Below are 25,089 nucleotides of genomic sequence, written 5' to 3' on the forward strand. Positions count from 1 at the left end.
TCTACTTTATGAAACACTTGTTGTATGCCAGGTGCAGTTCTAGACCCTGTGGATACAGCAGTGAACCAGACAGACAAGACCTGTTCCCCTTGCGGAATTTAAATCCCAGTGGGAGGAGATGGACAATAAACCTAATAATCAAGAACGTATAATAGTTACAAGGGGATACGTGCTATGGACAAAAATACGGCCGGGTGAGTGAATTTGGGAGACCTGGGGAGGAGGCTACGGGTTGCAGTATTAAATAAGGTGCTCAGGAAGGTGTCTTTTAAGCAAACACTTGAAGGAAGTGAAGGACAGAGCCAGGTGGCTATCTGGAAGAATGGTCCAGCAGAGGGAACAGTCAGTGCAAAGGCCCTGAGGCAGGAGGGTGTTGGAGCCATCCGGGAACTGCGCATGAGGGCCAGGGTGGCCGGAGCAGGGTGAGCAAGGAAGGTATGGGCGGAAGATGACGGCAGAGGAGTAGGAGGGATCCAGGGGTGTTTGGTGCTGTAGGGCCTTGTCATCAAGGTAACTCCAGTGACCAAGTGAAGTTGGGAGCTAGGGGAGGATAATGAGCAGCAGAGGGACCGGAAGCTGACTCAAATGTTAAGATCCCTGTGGTGACAGGGCAGGAGGAAACAGGAAAGCAAAGACTCCCAACAAAGATGCTGGGGTTTTTAATTTTTCCCAAACCGAAGCCTAAACAAAGGCTGTGGAACGTGGCTGAGTCTCAGCAGAGGTTTGGGGGCAATGGCAGGAGATAGGGAGTAGGGGTGGGGGAAGGGAGGTAGGCATTACATTGCATAAGGACTGAGCAAAGGATTAGAAGTGAAGGCTCTTTAGATCCCCTCTTCCTGAAAGCCCCTCAAACCTCCCACCACTGGAAAGCCTTGATTTTTGGCTCTGTCTGCAGTGCCCCCAGGTGTCTCCCCCTACCCCGCACACCTCTCCCTTGTGCCCCTCAAGGACCTCTTGGACACCCTCCTTCCGTTTTATCCTAGTCCTCAGCCCCTCCATCCCTCCTCTTCAGCCTGACTCTGGAAACCCCCCGCTCTTTCCACTTAAACCAGGGAAGAGAGTCACCTTTCTCTCCCAGGGGCATTTTCACAAAGAGAAACCCAGAGAGAAATTACAGTTTGCCTACAAGGCAGCGGTGCCTGAAGGCAGTTGTGGTATTTTTCTTGCATCTACATAGATAGATAGATAGATAGATAGATAGATAGATAGATAGATAGATAGATATAGAGATACAATCTCCAGATGTCAGCTGGGATCTCCCGGCCTGGTAGGAGCCCCATAAAATTAATTCAAGCCCCATTCTCCAACTGTGGGATGCTGACTGGCCTCCCCAAGTCCTGCTCCTTCTCCAGATCCTCAAATTCTCTGCCCCACCCCCCAGGTTTTTGCTTCGGCTGCAGTCCACTCAGTGTGGACTGTCTCCCCATTTGGGGACCATGGACTAATTCTGTCCTTTTCCTTCATTTCTCTGCAACCAGTCATGTTGCATAAATGCAACAAGGCATTTATGTCCTCATGTGTGAGAGTGTGGACAGGGCTTTACTGAAGATTTGGGGTCCCAGAGGCATTTACATGCACAGATAGGCAAACAGCTCCAAAACTCCTTTGCCTTCTCCACGACCCAGTGTCCAGCCACACGGCTTGATCCGTCTTGTTTTCCTCAGACCTGCTCTGTTCAATGCTATTTAAATTTAAATTAATTAAAATTAAATCAGATTGAAAGTTCCATCCCTGGGGCTCATTGGAGGCCGCCATGTTGGGCTCCCATCACTGCAGAGCGTTCTTTTGGACAATGCTGGGCGAGACGGGTACCTCCCTCTAAGAACTGGTCTGGTATCTGCAGTTGAGATGACCAAAATTGTACCCCACAAAAATGCATCATTTAAAAAAAATTAATGTGGAGTTATGCTCTATATGGGATTCTGGGACTCTTTTTTTTTTTTTTTCCTCATGAATACACCCTGGACATCTTCATGTCGGATCATAGGCATGTATCTTGTCTCATAGAATAGTTATCCAGTGTTCCCCACCGCGGATTTATTTATTCATTGATTCACTTATTCCACAAATATTTACAACCACCTTGCATGCGCCAGGAAGTGTGCTGGGTCACAGTGTGGAATGTGTCCTAGCTGGATCCTGCTCGAGTGGAGCTCACAGTCTAATGGGAGAGGCTGAGATTAATCATATAATCACAGAACTAGGTGTGAAGGAAGTGACCCGCGGCGTGAGCCACAATGTATCCGTCTGTGAGCACTCATTCTATCTCCCTGCTTGTCTTTCCATCAAGGTTTAGAAATTAGGGTCTAGTGGGAGAACCCAAGCACAGTGAGATGCATGTCTGGGCCTGCATTTCCCATCTGAATGATGGAGATAACGGTTTCTACCTCACAGGAACGTTGAGAGGGTTGAATGAGTTATTACAGTAGCTGGAACAGCGCCTCGCACGATATAAGTGATCGTTAGCATTATTCCTCTGCGTATCAGTCCCCTTTCTGAGCCTCAGTCCTCCCCTGTAAAATAGAAGAGTATGCAGAACCTTCTGGGGAGGGCTTCCGCGACGAGTGAACTTAACCAATCACAGCTAACATGTCTCCAGCACTTTCTTGGCACCAAGCGCCGTCTTACCTTTGCCACGACCCGGAAGGGAGGTATTGCTGTTATCCCCACTTTACAGATCGAAACCGAGGCACCAAGAGGTTCAGTGACTTGCTCAAGAGTTCACCACCGGTCAGGATTTGGAGCAACTGGAGGTTAGGGGTGAGGGGGTTTCCGGGTTGGGCCATGAGCGCATCTGGGTGGGACTGACGCTGTCTTTCATGCCCCCCTGCCCCCAGGAAGCTGGATGCCTTCATCTATGATGCGGCTGTGCTCAACTACATGGCCCGCAAGGATGAGGGCTGCAAGCTCGTCACCATCGGCTCAGGCAAGGTCTTTGCCACAACGGGCTATGGCATCGCCCTGCACAAGGGCTCCCGCTGGAAGCGGCCCATCGACCTGGCGCTGCTGCAGTTCCTGGGGGATGGTGCGCTGCACACCGGGATGCCTCGGGGGTGGGGCGTGAAGGACCAGAGCCCTGGGTCCTGGGCGAGGGATGGGCTGAGGATCGGGACACTAGGGTCTGAGGAAAGAGGGGGCTGGGAGGCTAGACTCCTAAATCATTGAAAATGATCCTCCGACCGTGCTGTGGAAGGTAACCTATGACAGCCCCGCGCCCCCTTTCTCCAGATGAGATCGAGATGCTGGAGCGGCTGTGGCTCTCTGGGATCTGCCACAATGACAAAATCGAGGTGATGAGCAGTAAGCTGGACATCGACAACATGGCGGGGGTCTTCTACATGCTCCTGGTGGCCATGGGCCTCTCCCTGCTGGTCTTCGCCTGGGAGCACCTGGTGTACTGGCGCCTGCGGCACTGCCTGGGGCCCACCCACCGCATGGACTTCCTCCTGGCCTTCTCCAGGGTAGGGGGGAGACAGGGAGGCAGAAGGGCGGAAATGGGGGAAGGCCGGCGGGGATGCCTACAAGTGCAAGAGACTTGGGTCGAGGTGCGCAAGAGGTGGGAGGGACGGAGGCAAGGCCGGCGGTCCCGGGCACCGCGCGCTGACCCTGCTTCTCTCGCGGCCCCTGCAGGGCATGTACAGCTGCTGCAGCGCGGAGGCCGCCCCGCCGCCGGCCAAGCCCCCGCCGCCGCCGCAGCCACTGCCCAGCCCCGCGTACCCGGCGGCGCGGCCCGCGCCCGGCCCCGCGCCTTTCGTGCCCCGCGAGCGCGCAGCGGTGGACCGCTGGCGTCGCGCCAAAGGTGCGGGGCCCCCGGGGGCCGCGGGCCTGGCCGACGGCTTCCACCGCTACTACGGCCCCATCGAGCCGCAGGGCCTGGGCGTGGGCGAAGCGCGCGCAGCGCCCCGAGGCGCAGCCGGGCGTCCGCTGTCCCCGCCGGCCGCGCAGCCGCCGCAGAAGCCGCCGCCCTCTTACTTCGCCATCGTGCGCGACAAGGAGCCGGCCGAGCCCCCCTCTGGCGCCTTCCCCGGCTTCCCGTCGCCGCCCGCACCCCCCGCCGCCGCTGCCACAGCCGTCGGGCCGCCGCTCTGCCGCCTGGCCTTCGAGGACGAGAGCCCGCCGGCGCCCGCGCGCTGGCCGCGCTCCGACCCCGAGAGCCAGCCCCTGCTGGGGCCCGGCGCCGGCGGCGCGGGGGGCCCCGGGGGCGCAGGCGGCGGGGCACAGGCCCCGCCTCCCCCGTGCCGCGCCGCGCCGCCACCATGCCCCTACCTGGACCTCGAGCCGTCGCCGTCTGACTCGGAGGACTCGGAGAGCCTGGGCGGCGCGTCGCTGGGCGGCCTGGAGCCCTGGTGGTTCGCCGACTTCCCCTACCCGTACGCTGAGCGCCTCGGGCCGCCGCCCGGCCGCTACTGGTCGGTCGACAAGCTCGGGGGCTGGCGCGCCGGCAGCTGGGACTACCTGCCCCCGCGCAGCGGTCCGGCCGCCTGGCACTGCCGTCACTGCGCCAGCCTGGAGCTGCTGCCGCCGCCGCGCCATCTCAGCTGCTCGCACGACGGCCTGGACGGCGGCTGGTGGGCGCCGCCGCCCCCGCCCTGGGCCGCGGGACCCCCGCCCCGGCGCCGAGCACGCTGCGGATGTCCGCGGCCGCACCCTCACCGCCCGCGGGCCTCGCACCGCGCGCCCGCCGCCGCCGCACCGCACCATCACCGGCACCGGCGCGCTGCGGGGGGCTGGGACCTCCCGCCGCCGGCGCCCACCTCGCGCTCGCTCGAGGACCTCAGCTCGTGCCCCCGCGCCGCCCCCACGCGCAGGCTCACCGGGCCCTCCCGCCACGCGCGCCGGTGCCCGCACGCCGCGCACTGGGGGCCGCCGCTGCCCGCCGCGCCCCACCGGAGACACCGGGGCGGGGACCTGGGTACCCGCAGGGGCTCGGCGCACTTTTCCAGCCTCGAGTCGGAGGTATGACGCGGCCCCGGGGGCCCCAGCGCCCCCTCGGTCAGCGCAGGCCACGGCCCGAGGGGGCACGCGCAATGAACAGGACCCGCGTGGGTTGGGAAGGAAAAAAATGGACCTGGCCGGACCCCGCCTGGAGCAGCGTCCTGCGCCCCCTCGCTTTGGGGGCACCGCGAGCCGAAAGGGATTCGGTCCCCCCAAATCTCACCCAGCCTGAAAGGTGGGGGTCTCGGAGCCCACTGGAGTTTTGTTTTGTTTTTTTTTTAACCCGACAAGGGCTTTTTAACGTCACCAGATGGGGCGGGAGGTGGGGAGTCACGCCACGCCCGCATCCCACCCCCACGCCCGGGGCCGTGGCCCCCTCATCACTGTGCAGCTCCCCGGCCCCAGCCACGCCTCCGGGGAAGCCCGTTTTTAACCTTTCATCCATTGGGACTCAAAACTGTGAGACGCGTTCGCCAAACTGTGACCCCAGACCTTGGCCCCGCCACACAGAAACCCCTGACCCCAGACTGTGACTTCCGACCCCTAAAAATGGTCATCCGACCCCAGACTGTGACCCCCGACCCCAAACTGTGACCCGAATCCCAGACTGTACCCCGACCAGACTGTGACCCTTGACGTCAAACCTTGACACGCCCTCCTCCTTTTCCACCCTCTGTCGCTTTTCCTTATTTTGACCTAGGACACTCCCAACGGAAGCCCGGCCTCCCGCTGCCCCAGCGTTGATCCCAACCAACGTTGGGCCAGAACTTCCCACCCTGTCGCACCTCACTACCAGCCCCATGTCCCACCAACCACAGCCTCACCAAATCCAGCCCTTATTTGTGACCCTCCCATGATGACCTGCAGACCCACCCCCGCCAAAGCCTCCTCTTCCTAGATCTCCAGCCGGGTCTGGAGCTGGGTTGTGGAGGGGACAGTCTGGGACTCCACACCCACCACCAACCTCCCCTCCCACTCTCCTGTTACACATTGCAGTGTTTGGAATAAACCATGTTTTTATGCCTCCTCAGTCCAAGTGTGAGCTCCGTGCTTGTCTCAGCCACCCTCAAACTTCTCTGGAGGAAACAGAAACAGAAAAGTCCCACAGAGGAAGAGAGGGCAGAAAGAAAAATGATATTGAGAACACTGACCCTGGAGGGAGGTGGGAGACAAAGACCCAGAAGGAAGCTGTGAGAAAAGATCCTAAGAAGAGAAGGAATGAGAAGGAGTGAGGGCGGACAGAGACCTAGAGAGAAGGAGGAACAGCGAACTCAACAAAGATCCAGGATCAAAACATTTTAGGATTAAGTCTAGAGTCCCATTCCTATGGCTGCAAGCAAGCGGTTTGCTAGATTCTTCATATCCTGTTCTTGCAAGCGAGGGAAGAGTCTAGTATATCCTAGCCAATGCACCTATCTTGAATGCCGTTAATCTCACCAGTGAGAATCTATTTCCAGCATTTCATTATACCAATTAGCCAAACCTCTGGTGCTGATGAGCGATAAAGAGAGCCGAAGCACTTGTAATAGTGGTCTCCAGGGGGCTGACTTTCTGATTAAGTGCTCGCTGACCATAGCTGCAAGGTGAATGCCTGGTTAGGCAATTGACTGCCCCAAGAGGGTTGATTCGACCGACTAACTTACACATATCATCCTGTCTACACTAAAGCATTTTGAAGTGAATTATAGCCATCATAACAAGGAGGAAAAAGGAAACGGGCTTTATGGGTCCTCAGGGAGCAAAAACCCAGTCTACTTGCAGTAAGAACTCTTATTTGCATAAATGAATAATGTAGCGGAAAGGAAGCAATAAGAGTCAAAGGTGGAAGATGGAGTCTGGACTCCTCCAGTAGAAGGAGAAAACTGGCCTTGTACAGAACTACAACTCCCAGGAGGCCTTGCCGCTGCTCTGCGGAAAAGCGCCGCAAAGTCACGCGAAGGGTGTAGTTTCTCCGTACCCGCAGGCCTCGGTCGCTAGGCTGGGACGCCGTTACCTGAGCTCTCCTTCACCCTCTCCCCACCGCCGTCTCAAATTGGTGAGCTGGGAGGTTTCCAAGGCAACCGTCCAGCCGGGCGGATCTCCGAAGGAGGAAAACGCAAACGGAAGTGACGTCCTTACATCGCGCCCGCGGTGAGAGGGTTCGAAGATGGCGGCGCGCAAGGGAAGGCGGCGCACGTGTGAAACCGGGGAACCCATGGAGGCCGAGTCCAGCGACGCAGGGACCGAAGGCCGGGCCCAGGTCTACCTGCCCGGCCGCGGACCGCCGCTGCGCGAAGGAGAGGAGCTGGTCATGGACGAGGAGGCCTACGTGCTGTACCACCGAGCGCAGACTGGTAGGGCTGGGCACCAGGACTCCTGGGTCCTGAGTTAGGAGGGGACAGGAATCCTGAGTCCTGATAGGGGCTAGTCCTGAGTCTTTAACTTACGAGGCACTCTGAGAGAGAAGACTGGTGTCTAAGATGGGTGAAAACATCACACGCGAGGGGGCTGAGATCTCTGTCCCATCCTAATTTTCCAACCCCTTCTTCTATCCTCAGGAGCCCCCTGTCTTAGCTTCGACATAGTCCGGGATCACCTGGGAGACAACCGGACAGAGCTTCCTCTTACACTTTACCTGTGTGCTGGGACCCAAGCCGAGAGCGCCCAGAGCAACAGGTGAGTGAGACCTGAGGTTTTATCCAAGACCAGGAATCTGAGCCCCCAGCCCCCCCCCCACCCGCACCAGGACCTAGAAGTCAGGGTTTCCAGCTTCTCTCCTCCCTCCTTCCTAAGGATCCTGGCATCCAGTGCCTCACTCACCCCCCACTTTCCTCCAGACTGATGATGCTTCGGATGCATAATCTGCATGGGACAAAGCCCCCGCCATCGGAGGGCAGTGAGGAGGAGGAAGAGGAGGAAGATGAAGAGGATGAAGAAGAGCGGAAGCCTCAGCTGGAGCTGGCTATGGTGCCCCACTATGGTGGCATCAACCGAGTCCGGGTAGATACAATCCCAGGAGCCTTCTCTACATTCTCTGACCTCCCCCCACAACCCCCTTGTCAGTGCCTTTCAGCTTTTAGAAAACTACCTGGCACATGATTTTTATATATTCGTTTACACATGTCTTAGCTATTGTCATCATTGTCACGGTGTGCTAGAAGCAATAGGGGGCTGTTTTTTGCGTTCTTTCCTCTTGGTGAAAATTGCAAAGCTTGCCAGAGGAGCTGACAGGAGAGTGAAGTGGAATAACGTGCAGTTATTTTGGGTGTCTAGAGACAGCACTTGGTTGTAGTGTAGCGATGTGTGTTTTCTGTTACTGCTCAAGAACCGTCCTGGGCTGTGGGGTCACTTTTGCGCTGCTGAGTTTATAGCGCCTTCGGAGCAGGCTGATGTGTGGATTAAAATGAGATGATGTGTGAACAGCATTCAGGGCAGTGCTTGGCCCACAGCCCTTGCTGTGTGTTCCCATGCAGGGGTTGCCATGTTTAAGGCACTGTTCTGTGCCTTGGAGATTTAACAGAGAGCAACAGGTTTCTGGTTTTGTGAAACTTACGTGCTAGCGGGGAAGGGAACAAGCAAGAACTGGGTAAATGTGCGTGGATCCAGAGGGGCCGGGTGTTGTGGAGAAGAGTCAAAGTAAGGGAAGGGAATTAGGATGTTCCTAGAGTGGATTTGCTATTTTAAATAGTGCCGTCGGGGAAGTATTATGATAAGGTGCCATTTGAACAGACAGCCACAGGAAATGAGCCAAAGATCTCTGTTGGGAAAGGGTTGATAGGCAGAGGAAAGGCAAGTGCAAAGGCCCTGGGACAAACGTGGCATGTCTGAGGAGGTTCAGGGGAAGGCAGAGAGACCAATGCATTTACTAGAGGAGATGGACGAAGGAGAGAGTGACAGCATTTAGGGGGTGGGAGGTGATGGATTATGTGGGGCTTGTAGGCTGATGGAAGGACTTGGCTTTTACCTGGGGAGAAATTGGAGGGTTTCCATTGGAGGGTTTAGAGCAGAGGGCAAATGGGATCTGACTTGTGGGGTTTGTTTTTTTGTTGTTTTTTTGTTGTTTTTGAGAGAGGGAGAGAGAGACTCTTAAGCAGGCTCCACGCCCAGCATGGAGTCCAACATAGGGCTTGATCCCAGGACCCTGAGATCATGACCTGCGCCGAAATCAAGAGTCAGACGCTCAAGCGACTGAGCCACTCAGGCGCCCCAGAATCTGACTTGTGTTTTAAAGAGATTCCTCTGTCCGCTGTATTGAGAATAGACTGCAGGGAGGCCATAATTCAAGGGCGAGGATGACAGGGGTAGCGGGAATGCTGACGGTAGAGGTTGAGAAGAGTTGGAAGTGGTGTGTTTTGAGTGTAGCCAGCTCAGGGTGGGTGTGAGGAGGAAAAGACAAGTCCATGTGTCCCACAGTTTGGGGCCTGAGGCGGGGAGCCCCAGGGAGGAGGAAGTTGCTGATGGCAAGTAGGAGCCTGGCTTTGGTCGTGTTTGAACACTCGGTGTCATAGGAGTCTGGAGTTGAGGAGAGAGGTCAGGGCTAGGGGCTACTGGAAAACTTGAGGCCGAATGGGATCTCCTGGCGAACAGTCGTTAAGGGCAGAGGGACCGAAGGACGGAGGCCTGTGACCCACCAACATTTAGAGGGTCGCAGACACTGGTAGTCTGAACCCCCTCCCAAGGGTTAGTGGAGTTACAGCCTCCGTTCCTGGGGGTCTGGAAGGCGTTTTCCGTCTCACATCGCTGCCCCTACACAGTGTGGAAGGTTGTCCCAGGTACCATGCTGGTCTTACAGGCTGTGATTCCGTCCCTACAAAGGCTTCTGGGAGCCGGAGTCCCAGCCCTGGGGCGGTAGGAGTCCTGAGAAACTGCAGTTCTGGTTCTCAGCGATGCTGGGAGCGGTGGTCACCACCCTGAGCCTCCTGTCCCTCCCACGTCCCTCTCCGTTCTCCGTCCCCCTGCAGGTGTCGTGGCTGGGCGAGGAGCCGGTGGCTGGCGTATGGTCAGAGAAGGGCCAGGTGGAGGTGTTCGCGCTGCGGCGGCTTCTGCAGGCGGTGGATGACCCCCAGGCATTGGCGACCTTCCTCCGGGACGAGCAGGCCCGTGTGAAGCCCATCTTCGCCTTCGCTGGCCACATGGGCGAGGGCTTTGCACTTGACTGGTCCCCCCGTGTGTCTGGTGAGTCCCGGGGGTGCACGCTAGGTCGTGGGGGGCGAGAGGGAGCAGGGTCTGTAGGAAGAGCGGGGGCTAAGAGTGCAGGGAGAGGAGGGAGCTGTGGCCAGCCGGGCCTGGTGGTTTCGTGACTCCCGTTCCCAGGGCGCCTGCTGACCGGTGACTGTCAGAAGAACATCCACCTCTGGACGCCCACGGACGGCGGCTCCTGGCACGTGGACCAGCGGCCCTTTGTGGGCCACACGCACTCTGTGGAGGACCTGCAGTGGTCCCCGACGGAGGACACAGTGAGGGCGGGCTGGGGTGCCGGGCTCCTGGGTCTTGGGGGGGACGGGGACTGGGGCTGGGTCCCAGAGAGGGGGACACTAAAGAAGAGGGCAGCCCACCACTCGTCCCTGGTCTCCGGGTTGGGGTGGCAGGCACCCCGGGGTCACTCAGACGCCGCCTCGTCCAGGTGTTCGCCTCCTGCTCAGCGGATGCCTCCGTTCGCATCTGGGACATCCGGGCCGCCCCCAGCAAGGCCTGCATGCTCACCACCGCCGCCGCCCACGACGGCGATGTCAACGTCATCAGCTGGAGCCGCCGGGAACCCTTCCTGCTTAGCGGCGGGGACGACGGCGCCCTCAAGATTTGGGACCTGCGGCAGTTCAAGGTATCTTCCCAGCCGGACGTTGCCCCAGCAGCCGCCGGGGTTTACCGGGTTCCCTCCTCCGGTGCTTGTCTGTGCCAGAGCTGGGAAGGCCTGGCGAGTTGGGGTCCAGCCCTGCCGGGGTGCAGGTGAGGAAGCGGGCCGAGCGGGAGGAAGGCTGTGACTGGTGTGGGGTCGCTTGCTCCCCCAGCTGGAGAGGTGGGAGGAGACAGACAAGAGGCCGAGTGACAGCTGAGACTCCCAACTCCCATCTGCCTGCTGGCGAGCCGGGCAGCTGGCTTTGCAGCCGGTGCTTCAGGCACCTTGGAGTTGTAGACTTCTTGTTAGCGAACTTTGTGGAATCAGCTGAGAGTGGGAACCCACGTCGTTCATTACAGGAGAGGAAACAGGTACAGAAAGGACAGGAGCAGCTGTGACGTCACCACCCAGCTAAGAATTGACTTCATAGAGCCAAGCAGGGCTCTGGGCAGGAGGATTGCAACTCTGGCGTCCCTCCGGCCGAAGCCATTACTAAATACAGCTCTGTGCCTTCCCGGAACCCCCACGATGTAATCTTTTCTCCCCTCCGATATGATGAGTTCTCTAGCATCAGCTCTGAGGAAGCTTCTAGAAACGGGTTCCAGCCCCCAAGACAGGTATATGGCTAGGTTCCGTGGCCAAGTTGATTGGAACTTTGGAACCACTTGTCCAATTTAGAGACACTCCAGTCCCCAGCAGCACCTTCGCTGTAGTAAAAGTGCTGTTTTTCTTTTCCTCGGCTGCCTCTGGAGCCTGGGAGCTGTGCTTCTGCCCTCTTTAAGGCGTTCATAGAATCAGCAGGTTTGAGAACCATCCCCTCCTTTTTTTAAGATTTATTTATTTATTTAGAGAGAGAGAGTGCACGCGTGGGCGAGAGGAGGGGCAGAGGGAGGGGGGGAGAGAATCTCGAGCCGACTCCCTGCTGAGCGTGGACCCCCCCCCCCGCCCCACCCATGCAGGGCTCAATCCCATAACCCTGAGATCATGACCTGAGCTGAAACCAAGAGTCAGCACTCAACCAACTGAGCCACCCTGGGGCCCTGAGAACCACCCCTTTTTATAGGAAGGGAAAGTGAGGCATGCCCAGGCGGGACTAGCGGCGGGGATTTTATGATCTAGAGCTGGAAGGGGCTTCTTTGCAGGTGAAACCACAGTTCCCAGCAGCTCCTAGGATATTAGGCCCCTGTCACCAGTTGTACTTGGCCCTCCGTCCCTTTCTGAGAACGTGGGCCTGTGGGGGCCCCAGAGGTGGCGCCCTGGTGGAACCCTACAGCCGGAGAGCGGTGAGGGCTCGGCCTGGGTCACCCCGGGGAGTCGGGCTGAGGTGCTCAGAGCCCCGGCCTCCCTTCTTCCCGCAGTCTGGCTCCCCAGTGGCCACCTTCAAGCAGCACGTGGCCCCCGTGACCTCGGTCGAGTGGCACCCCCAGGACAGCGGGGTCTTCGCGGCCTCGGGTGCAGACAACCAGATCACACAGTGGGACCTGGCCGTGGAGCGCGACCCCGAGGCGGGCGACGCGGAGACCGCCGACCCCGGGCTGGCGGACCTGCCCCAGCAGCTCCTGTTTGTGCACCAGGGCGAGACGGACCTGAAGGAGCTGCACTGGCACCCGCAGTGCCCCGGGCTCCTGGTCAGCACCGCGCTGTCGGGCTTCACCGTCTTCCGCACCATCAGCGTCTGAGGAGGCCCGCCGCCCCCCGGTCTGGCCTGGCCGTTCCCTCGGCCACCGAGCTCGACGCTGCTTCCGCCGCTAGGGACTCCTTCGGCTCTGCTGACCAGCCCTCCTCCTGTAGAAGGACTTAGCTTGGCCCGTAGCTGCCACGACGGATTCTGTTTGATGTTTTGTTTGGTGTCACGAACCCCTCTTGCCAAAGGATCTGGTTTGACCCATGACTGTACAACTGCTTGGTTTGGTCCAGGGAGCCTTCCAACCACAGGGCTCGGTTTGACGCCGGGGACCCCTCCCGTGGAAAGACTTGGTTTGGCCCAGGCTGCCCCCCCCCCCGCCCCCACCTGTGCGAGGACCTGCTGGCCCGTTTCCCAGGTGGGCCTGGTGTGGCCGGTGTCGCTGTGGATATTTTGTGAGCTCTGGCACCTGGCTTGACCCTTTGACCTCCCTGTCCCGGGACCCGGTTGTGGCCACTGGTCTCCCCCAGGGAACTCGAGGACTTTACAGTGGGTGGACCGAAGTTGGGGCGTGGGTTCCTCCAGCAGAATCCGGTGTTGCCCTTTGTCTTCCTGCCAAACAGGGTTTGGCCCGGACTTCCCAGTGGGGGGTTGTGTGGGTCTTCTTCCCCTCCCGCCCGCATCCAAGCCAGGCGCTGTGCAGGGAGGAAGGCCAGGGGTTCCTGAGGCAGTAAAGGACGAGAACGGGGCCTGATGTGTGTGGGACTCATCTGCAGGCTGCTTCCCTGTGAAGAAACGGGAGGAGGCCGCGGGAACCGGGCCCCCAGCTGTCCAGAGGCCACCGAGCTGGGAGAGGCCACTGGGAATCCCTGCTTCGTGTGGTCGCTCAGCCCCCCATCGGGTGCTGTTCAGATCCACCTGCCCTAAATTGTATCCATGTGGAGCTCAGTCCAGGTCTCTGGAAGGGTACCTCACCTGTGTCCCCTGACTCCTTAAGGCTTCATCTCAGAACCAGGCAGCCCCCCATTTCTCTGTCCTTCCACCACTGTCCCCTTTATCTCTCTTTGTTCCCTCATCCGTGTCCCCACCTCCCTGTGCCTCCCTGCCCCCTCCCCCTTCTGTGTCTGCCACCACGTCTCCTCTCCAGCCTGCTTGGGCTGCGGCCCAGCCGCCCTGCCTGGCCGTCCTCCCTGGCTCCCCCTCTGCGGCTCTGAGCTGGCCCCACCCCCTGCCCCCCCTCGGCCGGGCCTCTGATCCGCCTGTGGACACACGGGTTGGGCGCCCGGCACAAGGCCCCCGGGGCCCCGGACACATCGCTGCCCCTCAGCGCCCACAGAGACCTCCCCGCGGCCCTAGCAGAGGATCCCCCAGCGGAGGGCATGGGGGTGGGCTGCCCCACCAGGTATGTGCCTCCATACAGAGATCCCGGGGCGGGGGGCGGTGCTGGGCTGAAACTATCCCACCTTCCCCCACGACCCCCCTGCACCCTCCTTGCTTGGGCCCTTCTGCCCCACATTCCTTGTCCTCGCTGTTCCCCCAGGAAGGTCCTTCCTCACTCTTGGTGACCAGTTCCAGCCCCAGAACAACCTCTCCCCCCCTGGTCGGTTGCCTCCGTCTCTGACCCCATCTCCATCTGCTTACTGCCCCCTCATCCCTGTCATCACGAGCCTCTGTCGCCCTTCTCTGTCCACAACTCCAGCTCCCCGGCTTTCCATTTCTGGACACATCCTCTCCCCTTCCCAACTGCTCCTGGTCTGCCTGTCTCTCCTGTCCCCTCCCGCCATGTCTCTGTCTCCACTCTCTAGGTTTCTGACAACCCCCCGAGGTCTCTGTGTACCCCACCACCGCCTGGTCTCTGTCCCCCTCCCTCTGGGTCCCTGTACCCCATGCAGGGTCTGTCTTTCCCTCTTTCTAGGCTCCGTCTCTCAGCACCCTTCCTGTCCACTCTGAGCCTCTGTCTTTGCTCAGTCTTGTGTCCCCTCACACCCCAGCCCCCACCCTGTCAATCTCTGCCCTCCAACCTGCTGTTCAGACCCTGTTGGTAGGTGGGGGAAAAGCAGGGGGTGGGGGTGACACCCAGGGTCTCCGGAAGTGTGAAAGTGCTGCTTTTTGAGGGGGAGGGAGGTTGGGGCCTGGGGGGCGGAGCTTCTTGGCCTCAGATTAGACAGTGACTTTGACACCAAGTTGACACACCTTAAGCCCCATGTCTCCTTTATATGGAAACATTAAGCTGCTCTGGCAGGTCAGGGGGAGGATGGGGGAGGACTTGAGGCTCCGGATCCCTTTCCCTCCTGTCCTGCCTTCACGGGGGGGGGGGGGGGGGGGCTTGAACCTGTGTCCCATCCACCCTCTGTGAGCGGGCCATGTTGGATGCCAACAGGGCCCTCTGGAGGCGAAGGTCCCCATCGACTTTGTGAAACGGACACGGTCACTTCCACCTCACAGGGCTGAGGGGGGATTTACGAGGCAGAGGCCTGCCTTGGAAAGGCTCAGGACCCAAACCGGCACCCCACCCTCAGCACTGCGTGGGTCTGGCCGGGTCCCCGAGCCTACTCCCCAACCCGGGAAGTGGGGCAGTGATCTTGACCTCCTGGCATCCTGGACAGTGGAGGTGAGGTGAGCGGTGGGGTCTGGCGGAGTCCAGCGGGCGGGCCGCGGGCATCCCCTGAGCTCATACAAGGCCCAGGACTCAGGAAACAAGAGCGCCCCTGATATCCATGGTTCGTGGTTCAGGCTTTGAGGCTGAGAAGCCTGGATGGGAGCCTGAGACGACAGACCTCGGTGCCTCAGTGTGCTTTACTGTGAAAAAACAAAGGCCCCCCCGCCCCGATCCGAGGGTTGTAGTTAGAGATGGGTCAGCCGGTATGGGAGGGCCCGGCCTGGGGCCCACCTCCCCTACCCTGTCAGCAGCTCCCGATGGGACCAGCACATAGTGGGGACTTCTGGGCAGGAAAGGGCTGCAAATGCAGAGGTCAGAGCCTGGATTCAAACCTGGCGCCTTCAGCCATTAGCCTCAGTTAACCCCGTTTTGGAAGAACGATCTCCCAACTCCCGAAGTTGTTGAGGGTGAGAAAAGAGTCAAGGTTGGGGTATGTCGTCGACACAGCCAGGCCCAGTCCACTCTGACCTGAGCTGCAACTCTGCGTCCTTAGAATGCAACAATGGCAGAGCTCAGTGAGGGGGGTGGAGGGTAGTGCAGGGACCCACAGGGGTTGAACTTGCCATCGACTAACAGCCCTCTCGGTTTGAGCACCCCTGGCCCTGCCAAGAAGCCCATGAGGTTCGCAGAGCTTGGTGCAGGGGCCACACGGTACATAGGTGTTTAGTAGGCACTGATGGGACTGCCTGCCAAGTATCTAACCTCTAGCCTCCTCCACAGCTGCTGGGGTGGCGGGTGTGAAGTCCCCAGGTCCATGCCCCGCGCTTTCCCTCCTCTCCCCTCCACCCTGTTGAGCAGCTGAGATCCCACTTCCCAGATGAGGGAGCTGAGCCCAGGCTGGGATGTGACTTGCCTCCAGCCCTATAGCGAGTAAGGGACAGAGCTCGGATTCAGCCTAGAACCGCCTGACTCAAAAACGCAGGCTCTTTCCACAGACGAGGCTCCAGAAGAGGAAATCAGTGGTCCCAGGGCATGTAGTGGGTCAGCAACCGAGCCAGGACTGCGCCCTTGATTTAGATGACTGGGAGACCCTTCCTGACCTTGAAGGAGTCCAGTTTCCCCATTTTGCAGTTAAAGAAATGCTTAGATTTACCCAAGATCAGACGGTCAGGACTGGGCTTGGGTTTGTGTTTTTTGTTTTTGTTGTTTTTGGTAACATTTCATTAAAATAGAAGTTAGAAAAAGAGGCACCTGGCTAGCTCAGTGCGTGGAACATGTGACTCTTGATCCCGAGGTCATGAGTTCGAGCCCCACATTGGGTGTAGAGATAACTTAAAATTTGAAAAAAAAATACATAATTCAGTAAAATACAACCCCCACACTAAAGTGTACAGTTCAGTGTTTTTTAGTATTTTCACGTAGTTGTGCCACCATCACCACAATCAATTTTCGAATATTTTCATCACCCCAACAGGAAAACCTGTTTCCTCTGGCTGTCACTCCCCATCCCCCATCTCCCCAGCCCTAGGTACCACTAGTCTCCTTTCTCAATGTACAGATTTGCCCATCTGGACATACAGATGAAAGTATACAATATGTGGTCTTTTTTTTTTTTTTTAAGATTTATTTATTTGAGAGACATGGGGGAGAGGGAGAGAGAGTCTGAAGCAGACGCCGTGCTCAGAGCGGAGCCCGATGTGGGACTCACTCTCACGACCCTTGAGATCAGACCTGAGCCAAAACCAAGAGTCAGACGCTTAACCGGCTGACTCACCCAGGTGCCCCAATATGTGGTCTTCGGTATCTGGCTTCCTTCACTTGGCACGATGTTTTCAAGGTTCAGCCATGTTGTCGCATGTCGGTGCTTTGTTTTCCTGCTGAGAAGCACGTCGTTGTGTGGACCCATCACATCCAGTTATCCGTTCGTCAGTTGATGGCTATGTGGGTTGTTTCCATCTGTGGGCTATCTCAACACGGTCAGGAATGTCTGTGTGCAAGTGGTTTGTGCGGATGTTGGTTTTGTCCTGAGTGGACACCTAGAAGTGGAATTGTTGGGTCCTAGGGGAGCCGTGTTGAACCATTTAGGGAACTGCCAGACTGTTTCTCTCAGCAGCTGCACCATTCCACCAGTAGTGTACAAGGATGCCAACTTCTGCACATCCTCGTCAACACAGGTTATCTTACCAAGTGGATGGAAAATGGCGTCTCATGGTTTTGATTTGCATTTCCCTGATGGCTAATGACGTTAAGCATCTTTTTAGGTGCTGTATGAGCTTATCTTATGGACTATTCGATTTTTTTTTCTTAGAGAAATGTCCCTTTGGATACTTTGCCTATTTTTTTAAAGATTCATTTTATGTATTTATTTTTTAATTTGAGAGAGAGACACAGAGCACAGGGGGGAGGGACGGAGGGAGAGGGAGTCTTAAGCAGGCTCCACGCTGAGCATGGAGCCCGACGCAGGGCTCGATCTCACAATTCCCAGCAGTCTCGCGGGCAGACCCCTGAGATCACAACCTGAGCAGAAACCAAGAGTTGGTGCTTAACCAACTGAGCCACCCAAGCGTCCCTCGTTTGCCTATTTTTAAATTGTGTCTTTTTATTATTGATTTGTAAGGGGTGTTTAGATATTTATTTTAAGATTTTAAACAGTTTATTTGAGAGAGGAAGCGAGCACGAGTGGGAGCAGAGGGAGAGGGAGGAGACACCCCACTGAGCAGGGAGCCTGAATTGGGCCTCGATCCCAGGACCCCCGGATCATGACCAGAGCCGAAGGCAGATGCTTAACCAACTGAGCCACCCAGGTGCCCCTGTTTAGATATTTTAGATAAAAACTTCTTACATATCAACTATTTTTTCCTGTTGGTGGGTTGTCTTTTCACTTTCTTGATAATGTCCTTTGAAGCACAAAAGTTTGTGTTTTTCTTTTAACGATTTTATTTTTAAGCAATCTCTGTACCTTATGTGGGGCTTGAATTCACAACCCCAAGATCAAGAATGGCACGATCCACAGACTGAGCCAGCTAGGAGCCCCTTGAAAGTTCTTAATTTCGATGAAGTTCAATCCATCCACCATTTTTCCTTTTGTTGCTTCTGCTTTCTAAGCCTGTTTTTGAGCCATAGGTGACCTAGAGCCTTGGCTTATCTCTCCATGCAGATTCCATGTTGGGAACGGTCACCACTCTGTGGCCTCCTGATTGGTGACCCTCAAGTCCTAGTTCACTCAGCTCTGACCGTGGGCAAGTTAAACGATTTGTGCCTCCGTTTTCTCATCTATAAGATGGGGATAATAACGTCTACGTTGGTGTTAGGCTCAAATATGTAAATTCATGTAAAGTGCTCACAACAGTGTCCGGCGCTGTACGGAGAGATGTTTGCTCTAATTACTGTGTGTACTTGCTTGCTGTACTATTGTCTTTGTTGTACTATTGACTTTGCTATGACTTTGTTGCTGTTGTTACTATACAAGCGTCCCCTATAATATCATTGTCCTCGATGCTGTACTGTTCCGACTTTCAGGGTGAGTAACGTGCCACCCGTCTGCCAGATGAGGCCACCAGGGCCCAGGGAGCACGCCTGGCCGCAGAGACCCCCCTTCCTGGCACCCCTGACACTGCTGCCCGTTTCTTGTCTCCGCAGGTTCGGGGCGCCCGCCCCCCACTAGGACAAGTGGAGGGGGTGCCCCCGCCCAATGGGCCTGGCCAGGGCCCTGCGCCGCCTTAGCGGCGCCCTGGAGCCAGGGGAGGGCCGCGCCGGCGATGAGGAGGAGGCCGGGCCGGGGCTGTGCCGCAATGGGTGGGCGCCGTCGCCGGCGGGGCGGCGCCGCGGGCGCTTTGTCAAGAAGGACGGGCATTGCAACGTGCGCTTCGTGAACCTGGGTGGCCAGGGCGCGCGCTACCTGAGCGACCTGTTCACCACGTGCGTGGACGTGCGCTGGCGCTGGATGTGCCTGCTCTTCTCCTGCTCCTTCCTCGCCTCCTGGCTGCTCTTCGGCCTGGCCTTCTGGCTCATCGCCTCGCTGCACGGCGACCTGGCCGCCCCGCCGCCGCCGGCGCCCTGCTTCTCCCAGGTGGCCAGCTTCCTGGCCGCCTTCCTCTTCGCGCTGGAGACGCAGACGTCCATCGGCTACGGCGTGCGCAGCGTCACCGAGGAGTGCCCGGCCGCCGTGGCCGCCGTGGTGCTGCAGTGCATCGCCGGCTGCGTACTCGACGCCTTCGTCGTGGGCGCCGTCATGGCCAAGATGGCCAAGCCCAAGAAGCGCAACGAGACGCTCGTGTTCAGCGAGAACGCCGTCGTGGCGCTGCGCGACCGCCGCCTCTGCCTCATGTGGCGCGTCGGCAACCTCCGCCGCAGCCACCTGGTCGAGGCCCACGTGCGGGCCCAGCTGCTGCAGGTGCGCGCCGCCCCGCGGGGGTGGAAGGGACAGGCGGGGCAAGAGGGAGGGACCCGTCCTGGGGAACTGTGAGAGATGTAGGCCTGAGGGTGAGGTGAGTGGCGGGCCTGGAGGGCGCGTGGACTACAATTCCCAGCAGTCTCGCGGGCAGGAACCCTGCCGCCGCACCACCACCCCCCCGTCCCCCCAACTCCCCGCCCCGTCCCCCGTCCCCCCCTCCGCCCCGTCCCCCGCCTTGTGGACTGAGGCTCCTTCCCGGATCACTTGCAAGAGATGGAAACCCAAGAGGGAGGTCTGTGACCAGTGCTAACTGGAGCCCTAGGCTTGAAACAGATCTTGAGACATAAAGAGCTTCCCGTGGCTTGAGGATGGGCCCCCAATGGGGTGTGGGATATCTAGACCTGAGAAGGCCGCATCTGGCCTGTGAAGGCGCTGAACTACAATTCCCAGAAGCCTCTGTGGGCAGGGACCGTGCCCCGAAGGGATGGTCTGAGCAGAGGTCGTAGTTTTGTGGGTGGTGTAAACCATGGCTGAGGTTTACAATTACCAGCCCACACAGTGGTACCGAGAGCGGCCCGTGACTTGAGGCTAGGCCCCTGTGGGATTGTGGGAGATGTAGGCCCAAGAACGCCGTGCAGTTCATACCTGCAGAAGAGCTGTGGAACGCAATTCTCCGTGGCCTCTGGGCATGGGGTCCTATAGCGTTTGTGGGAGACTTCATTCCCCAACTCAGTGGCCCAGTCGGCCCCACCAGCCTCCTGCTCAGAGGAGAACAGTGCTGGAAAACAGCCCTGAACTGTACCTTATCACCAAAACAAACAAAGCAACTATGACCTCCTTTGGCTCCTGGGGTAGCGGCTCCCTCCAGTGACCTGAAGAAGGCGCCTTAGTGTTTCTCTAGAATTGTGGTCAAACTGCCCAAATTCTAGAGCAGTTGTCGTCCTTGACAAAGTAAAGGCTTTGTCACTTACGAACCCTGGGGTGAGGCTGGACTTTGGTGAGAGGAGGACAGAATGGTGGTGGGAACTACAACTCCCAGCAGCATCTGGGGGGGGGGTCTTGATTCATGACTAGGATTCATGAGTAGGAGAGAGCCTCTCTCCCCCAGAAGTCTGTGGGGCGCTGACATGGCTTGGGAGGTTGGGTATGGAACCAATGGGAAGAGGTGAGGGGAAACTACCAATACATGGCCTGAGGACTGCATTGTCCCCTACATACACACACACACACACACACACACACACACACACACAATGGGACAGAGGGGCTTATAGTTGGTTAGGGGGATAGATAACCCAGAGGCTAGCCTGAGGCAGTGGTAGAATACGAAGTGTGGGACCTAGGTTGTCATCCTTATTTATCCCTCTATGAATATATTAAAAACCATTTTTCTATCCCTCTCCTCCTTCTCCAATGCTGCTTGGACATGACTCTGCCCTTCTGTTGTCTCTTTAACTTCGTCTCTGCCTTGCTGATTTCTGTGACTCAATGCCAATATCATTCTGCCCCTCTGTCCCCTCTTTTTCTCTCTTGCGTTTCTATCCCCAAACCCTTTGAGTGTCTGTCCCTCGCTCTTTATCTCTGGTTCTGTCCCTCCCTTTCTCTGGGCCTCCATCCTCCCCTCTCTGGGCCTCCATTCCCCTCTCTCTGGGTCCATGTTCTCACCCCACCACCCCTGCCTGTTTCTGCTCTCCTCTTCCTTGGCATCTCCATTCCTTTATCTCATCGCCTCTGTCTCCATTCATCTCTGTGCTCCCTGCCGGCTGTCTTTGTCCCCTCCCCTCTTGCTGCAGCCTCGTGTGACCCCGGAGGGTGAGTACATACCACTGGATCACCAAGATGTGGATGTGGGCTTTGATGGTGGCACCGATCGAATCTTCCTTGTGTCTCCCATCACCATCGTGCACGAGATCGACTCTGCCAGCCCTCTGTATGAACTAGGACGTGCTGAGCTGGCCCGGGCTGACTTTGAGCTGGTGGTCATTCTTGAGGGCATGGTTGAGGCCACGGCCATGACCACACAGTGTCGCTCCTCCTACCTCCCTGGTGAGCTGCTCTGGGGCCATCGTTTTGAGCCGGTCCTCTTCCAGCGTGGCTCCCAGTACGAGGTTGACTATCGTCACTTCCACCGCACTTATGAGGTCCCAGGGACACCAGTCTGCAGTGCCAAGGAGCTGGATGAACAGGCAGAGCGGGCTTCCCACAGCCCCAAGTCTAGTTTCCCTGGCTCTCTGGCTGCATTTTGTTATGAGAATGAACTCGCACTGAGCTGCTGCCAGGAGGAAGAGGAGGACGAGGAGGCCAACGAGGGGGATGGGGTGGAGGCAGAAGATGGGACTGCCAGCCCCCAAGTACTCACACCAACACTGGCACTGACCCTGCCCCCGTGATGCCAGCTGGTGGCTCCCTATTTGTACCCCCTTCCCAGAGATAGCAAGATGGAGAGTTAGGGCCCTCTCCTGGGATGGGGGCAAGTGTTTCCCAAGACTGACAGGCCTACTGGGTAAATTATTAGCTGGTGAAGTTCTGCCATGCCTAGTGGACCCACCACAGACATACTGGATCTTAATTCCTCTGCGGTCCATGCTCCCTCCCGAGACCCCTTTATCAGCCTGATTCCTGAGTCTTCCCAGAGCTGAGGGACCCAGGATTCTGGACCACCCAAGAGGCAAGGACTGGTGGTTCTAGATTCCTCTATATGGCTGGGTTGGGTTGTTGAGCAGGGTCAGGAACCAGTGATATATACTGCCTCCGGGGACAGCAACAGAGAGTAAGAGTTTGTAGGTCTGGGTTGACCTAAGATTCAAGGGACTGTTGCTTCTCCACTCAGCTAACCAAGTAGCAAATCATTTTTTTCTAGACCATGCAAGGAGGGAGGGTTACGGAAAATACCCCAAGAATTCAAGACTATCTTTTTTAACCGATGACAAAGATTATTGACTGCAGGTCAAGAAAAGACCTTGTGGTTCCAGAGGGCCCAAGAGTTAAGATTCTGTGAATCTAGATTGACCACAGAGACGAGCACTGGTGGTTCTAGAACACGTTGAAGCGAGAATGTTGAGCTACTGAGGAAACTAAAGAGTCATGTTTCTAGAATGCACAAAACAACAGAGTGTCTGTGGGTCTGGAAGGGCTACAGTGACAGCTTGGGAGGTCTCGATATTAGGTAACTCCAGACCACTGGCCGTAGAACAGCAAACCAAGGGGATTGTTGTGCGTTTTTTTTTTTAAGTGCCATTCTAGATTGTCCAAAGGAATCCAGATTCTGTGGCTCTAGATTGATCACAGAGTCAAGGAACGATGATGATGCTAGATGGCTGAGATTTGCCGGTTCCAGTTTGCCCAATGGAGTTGGGAATCTTGATGATTCTTTGTGGGTCTGTAATGCCAAAAGGAATCAAGGCTCCAGGGATCCAGGGTTGTCCATTATTAAAACCCGGAAGGTCTAATCGGCTCCTAGAACTCGGCAGTTCTGGGAGGTGGACCCGGGACTTGATCGGCAGCATTTCTGGGCTGACCTAGAAAGGGCGGGCCCAAGCAAGACCCTGTGGATAACAGGGCTGGTCGTCGGGCAAGGGAAGGAGAGGCCCAAGGCTGATGAGTCTACGATACTCTGGAATCCTACACCTAGCGATGTGTGTCTATTTCTTAAAGACGTTATATATATGTGTATTATATATATATAATATAAATACAGATATCTATATTTTCCTGTGGTTCGTACAAAAGGGTTAGAAACTGAGCTTGAGCTAATTGGAATGGAGTCCTTTACAAGGATCCAGGAAGCTTTGCTCTAAATCCCAACTCTGCCTCAACTTACGGCGTGGTTTTGGGCAAATCATTCCCCTCCTTTATGCCTCAATTTCCCCATCTGTAAAAATGGGGCCCTGGAACTTGAAGTTCTCCAAGGACCTTTCCACCAGAATGATTCCTCGCTTCACTGAAGGGGACAGCTGGGGGTTGGTGGGGGTGAAGGTCCTATAGATTTCCCAGCTCTCCCTGGTGCTGGAACGCATGGCCTTCCAGGGGCAACCGGGACGGGAGATGCTCTTGGGAGGCCAGCTCTGAACTTGGATGTGGGAACAACACGGCAGGCAAACGGTAGTGTGGACTGTGGCTAAGGGCCAGAATCTCCTCCCCTCTGTCCAGCTTAGGGGGCAGGGAAGGGAGAAGGTAGCTCTGAATGCCAGGAGAAAGTATGAGTTCAGGGGGAGAATTGTGCCCCAGATTAGATCACTGGGAGCCCTGGGTGGTGTGTCTATGAATGTGCTTCTGGGGCATGGTTCATCACGCCTATCCTCCAACCCCCACCATACTGCTATCTAACTAAGTGCCCCGCAGGCTGGAAGCCAACTGCAGAAAGAGCCAGTGCCAGGGAGGAGGACACATTCCCACCTGTGTCCCAGGACTGTGGGCAGCCATGTCATTGCCCATTAGCTTGCCTGAGTGCTGCAGCAACCCAGGTCCCCGCATCTGGCTTCCCCACCTCCCTTTATCCTTCAAAATCCCCACTTGATAACCGGATGGGATTAATTAGCTAGCTGTTCTCCTAGTGCAGGTGTCTGGGGTAGGGACAGGGGTAATGGAAACACAGGCATGGAGAAGGATGTTAAGTTGGGGTTGAAGGGACAGGAAGAGGGTTCTGTTTGGAAGGAAAGAGAGTGGGGCAAAGCTGGGCACAGCCTAGCTTTCCACTGGGAAGGACAAGGCCTGGGCCACTCATAAAGGTCAGGGAGGGGATTAAGAGGCTCCGTGTCTAATCTGTCAGCTTAACCAGGTCCTGGCCTCGAATCTGTCCCCACCTGCCTAGCCCAGGGACGGCAAATGAGGACAAGGCCCAGACACCACCTGAGACCCAGTTAGGGACCCACCCATGACAGGGACGCCCAGGTACTCCATCCCAGCCAGTTGCCTGCACTTGTGAATGGAAATGAGAGGCTGGGGAGGAGCGGGGAGGGGAGAGAAGGGCATCATGTGGGGGACTTCCAGAGGAGGGAGGAGTTTAAGAAGAGGGGGGACCTTGGGGCGCCTGGGTGGCTCAGTCGTTAAGCATCTGCCTTCGGCTCAGGCCGTGATCCCAGAGTTCTGGGATCAAGCCCCGCATCAGGCTCCTCTGCTGGGAGCCTGCTTCTTCCTCTCCCACTTCCCCTGCTTGTGTTCCCGCTCTCGATGGCTATCTCTCTCTCTGTCAAATAAATAAATAAAATCTTAAAAAAAAAAAAAAAGAAGAAGAGGGGGGACCTGAAGTGAGGGGAGTCACAAAGGAGGAAAAGGACTTTGAGAGCGAGGAAGGAACCAGAGAGGTGGGAGGATGTTGAGGAAAAGGGAGTTGTTTTGGGGAGAGGACAACAAACCAGGGGAGGAGTTTGAGGGAGAGGGGGAGGAGCCTGAGAGGCGGAAGGCGCCCCGGAGGCGGAGACTTCACTATATTTGGTCTTCCCCTAATGTCCCATTCTCCAAGACAAACACCCAGTAGCGCAGAAAGAATAAGTCTTTTGTTTCACCGCTCCTTGACTTTCAAGAGGCTGAACTGGATGGGAAAGTCCTGAGAGGGCTTAGGGAAAGGATCTGGAGATCAGAGGCGCCAGTACCGGGAGGACAGAGGCCAAAAGACCGGCCAAAGCTGCTCCCAGTTGCCTGGCAACAGCTGCGGTCAAAAGCCTGCCTGGCCCGCCAAGGAGGTGTGGCTCCCGGAAACAGCAGACAGTTGTGGCGCCGCCCCC

The 25,089-nt window shown here is 57.2% G+C and overlaps 3 protein-coding genes across 3 annotated transcripts in view; all 3 read left to right on the forward strand.

The window, feature by feature from the left end:
• The window catches only part of GRIN2D (glutamate ionotropic receptor NMDA type subunit 2D), a 31,657-nt gene extending 25,691 nt beyond the window's left edge, over nucleotides 1–5,966 (forward strand). Inside the window, exons 10-12 of the mRNA XM_045772291.2 lie at nucleotides 2,838–3,025; nucleotides 3,229–3,461; nucleotides 3,631–5,966. Coding sequence (XP_045628247.1) covers nucleotides 2,838–3,025; nucleotides 3,229–3,461; nucleotides 3,631–4,962 — 1,753 coding nt within the window. The 3' untranslated portion in view covers nucleotides 4,963–5,966. The remainder of the gene's footprint in view (nucleotides 1–2,837; nucleotides 3,026–3,228; nucleotides 3,462–3,630) is intronic.
• Nucleotides 5,967–6,941: 975 nt separating this feature from the next.
• GRWD1 (glutamate rich WD repeat containing 1) lies at nucleotides 6,942–13,128 on the forward strand. The gene is made up of 7 exons (XM_045772298.2): nucleotides 6,942–7,268; nucleotides 7,473–7,590; nucleotides 7,752–7,914; nucleotides 9,876–10,089; nucleotides 10,228–10,370; nucleotides 10,538–10,735; nucleotides 12,109–13,128. The coding sequence occupies exons 1-7, from the start codon at nucleotides 7,082–7,084 to the stop codon at nucleotides 12,427–12,429; spliced, it is 1,344 nt and encodes a 447-aa protein (XP_045628254.2). The 5' UTR covers nucleotides 6,942–7,081; the 3' UTR covers nucleotides 12,430–13,128.
• A 151-nt stretch (nucleotides 13,129–13,279) lies between these two features.
• On the forward strand, nucleotides 13,280–23,036 carry KCNJ14 (potassium inwardly rectifying channel subfamily J member 14). Its single transcript, XM_045772299.2, has 2 exons — nucleotides 13,280–19,366; nucleotides 21,160–23,036. The coding sequence occupies exons 1-2, from the start codon at nucleotides 18,665–18,667 to the stop codon at nucleotides 21,754–21,756; spliced, it is 1,299 nt and encodes a 432-aa protein (XP_045628255.1). The 5' UTR covers nucleotides 13,280–18,664; the 3' UTR covers nucleotides 21,757–23,036.
• The last annotated feature ends 2,053 nt before the right edge of the window (nucleotides 23,037–25,089 follow it).

Source organism: Ursus americanus, chromosome 21 (assembly GCF_024610735.1).
Source record: "Ursus americanus isolate L20-20 chromosome 21, mUrsAme1.1.p, whole genome shotgun sequence".
NCBI lineage: Eukaryota > Metazoa > Chordata > Mammalia > Carnivora > Ursidae > Ursus > Ursus americanus.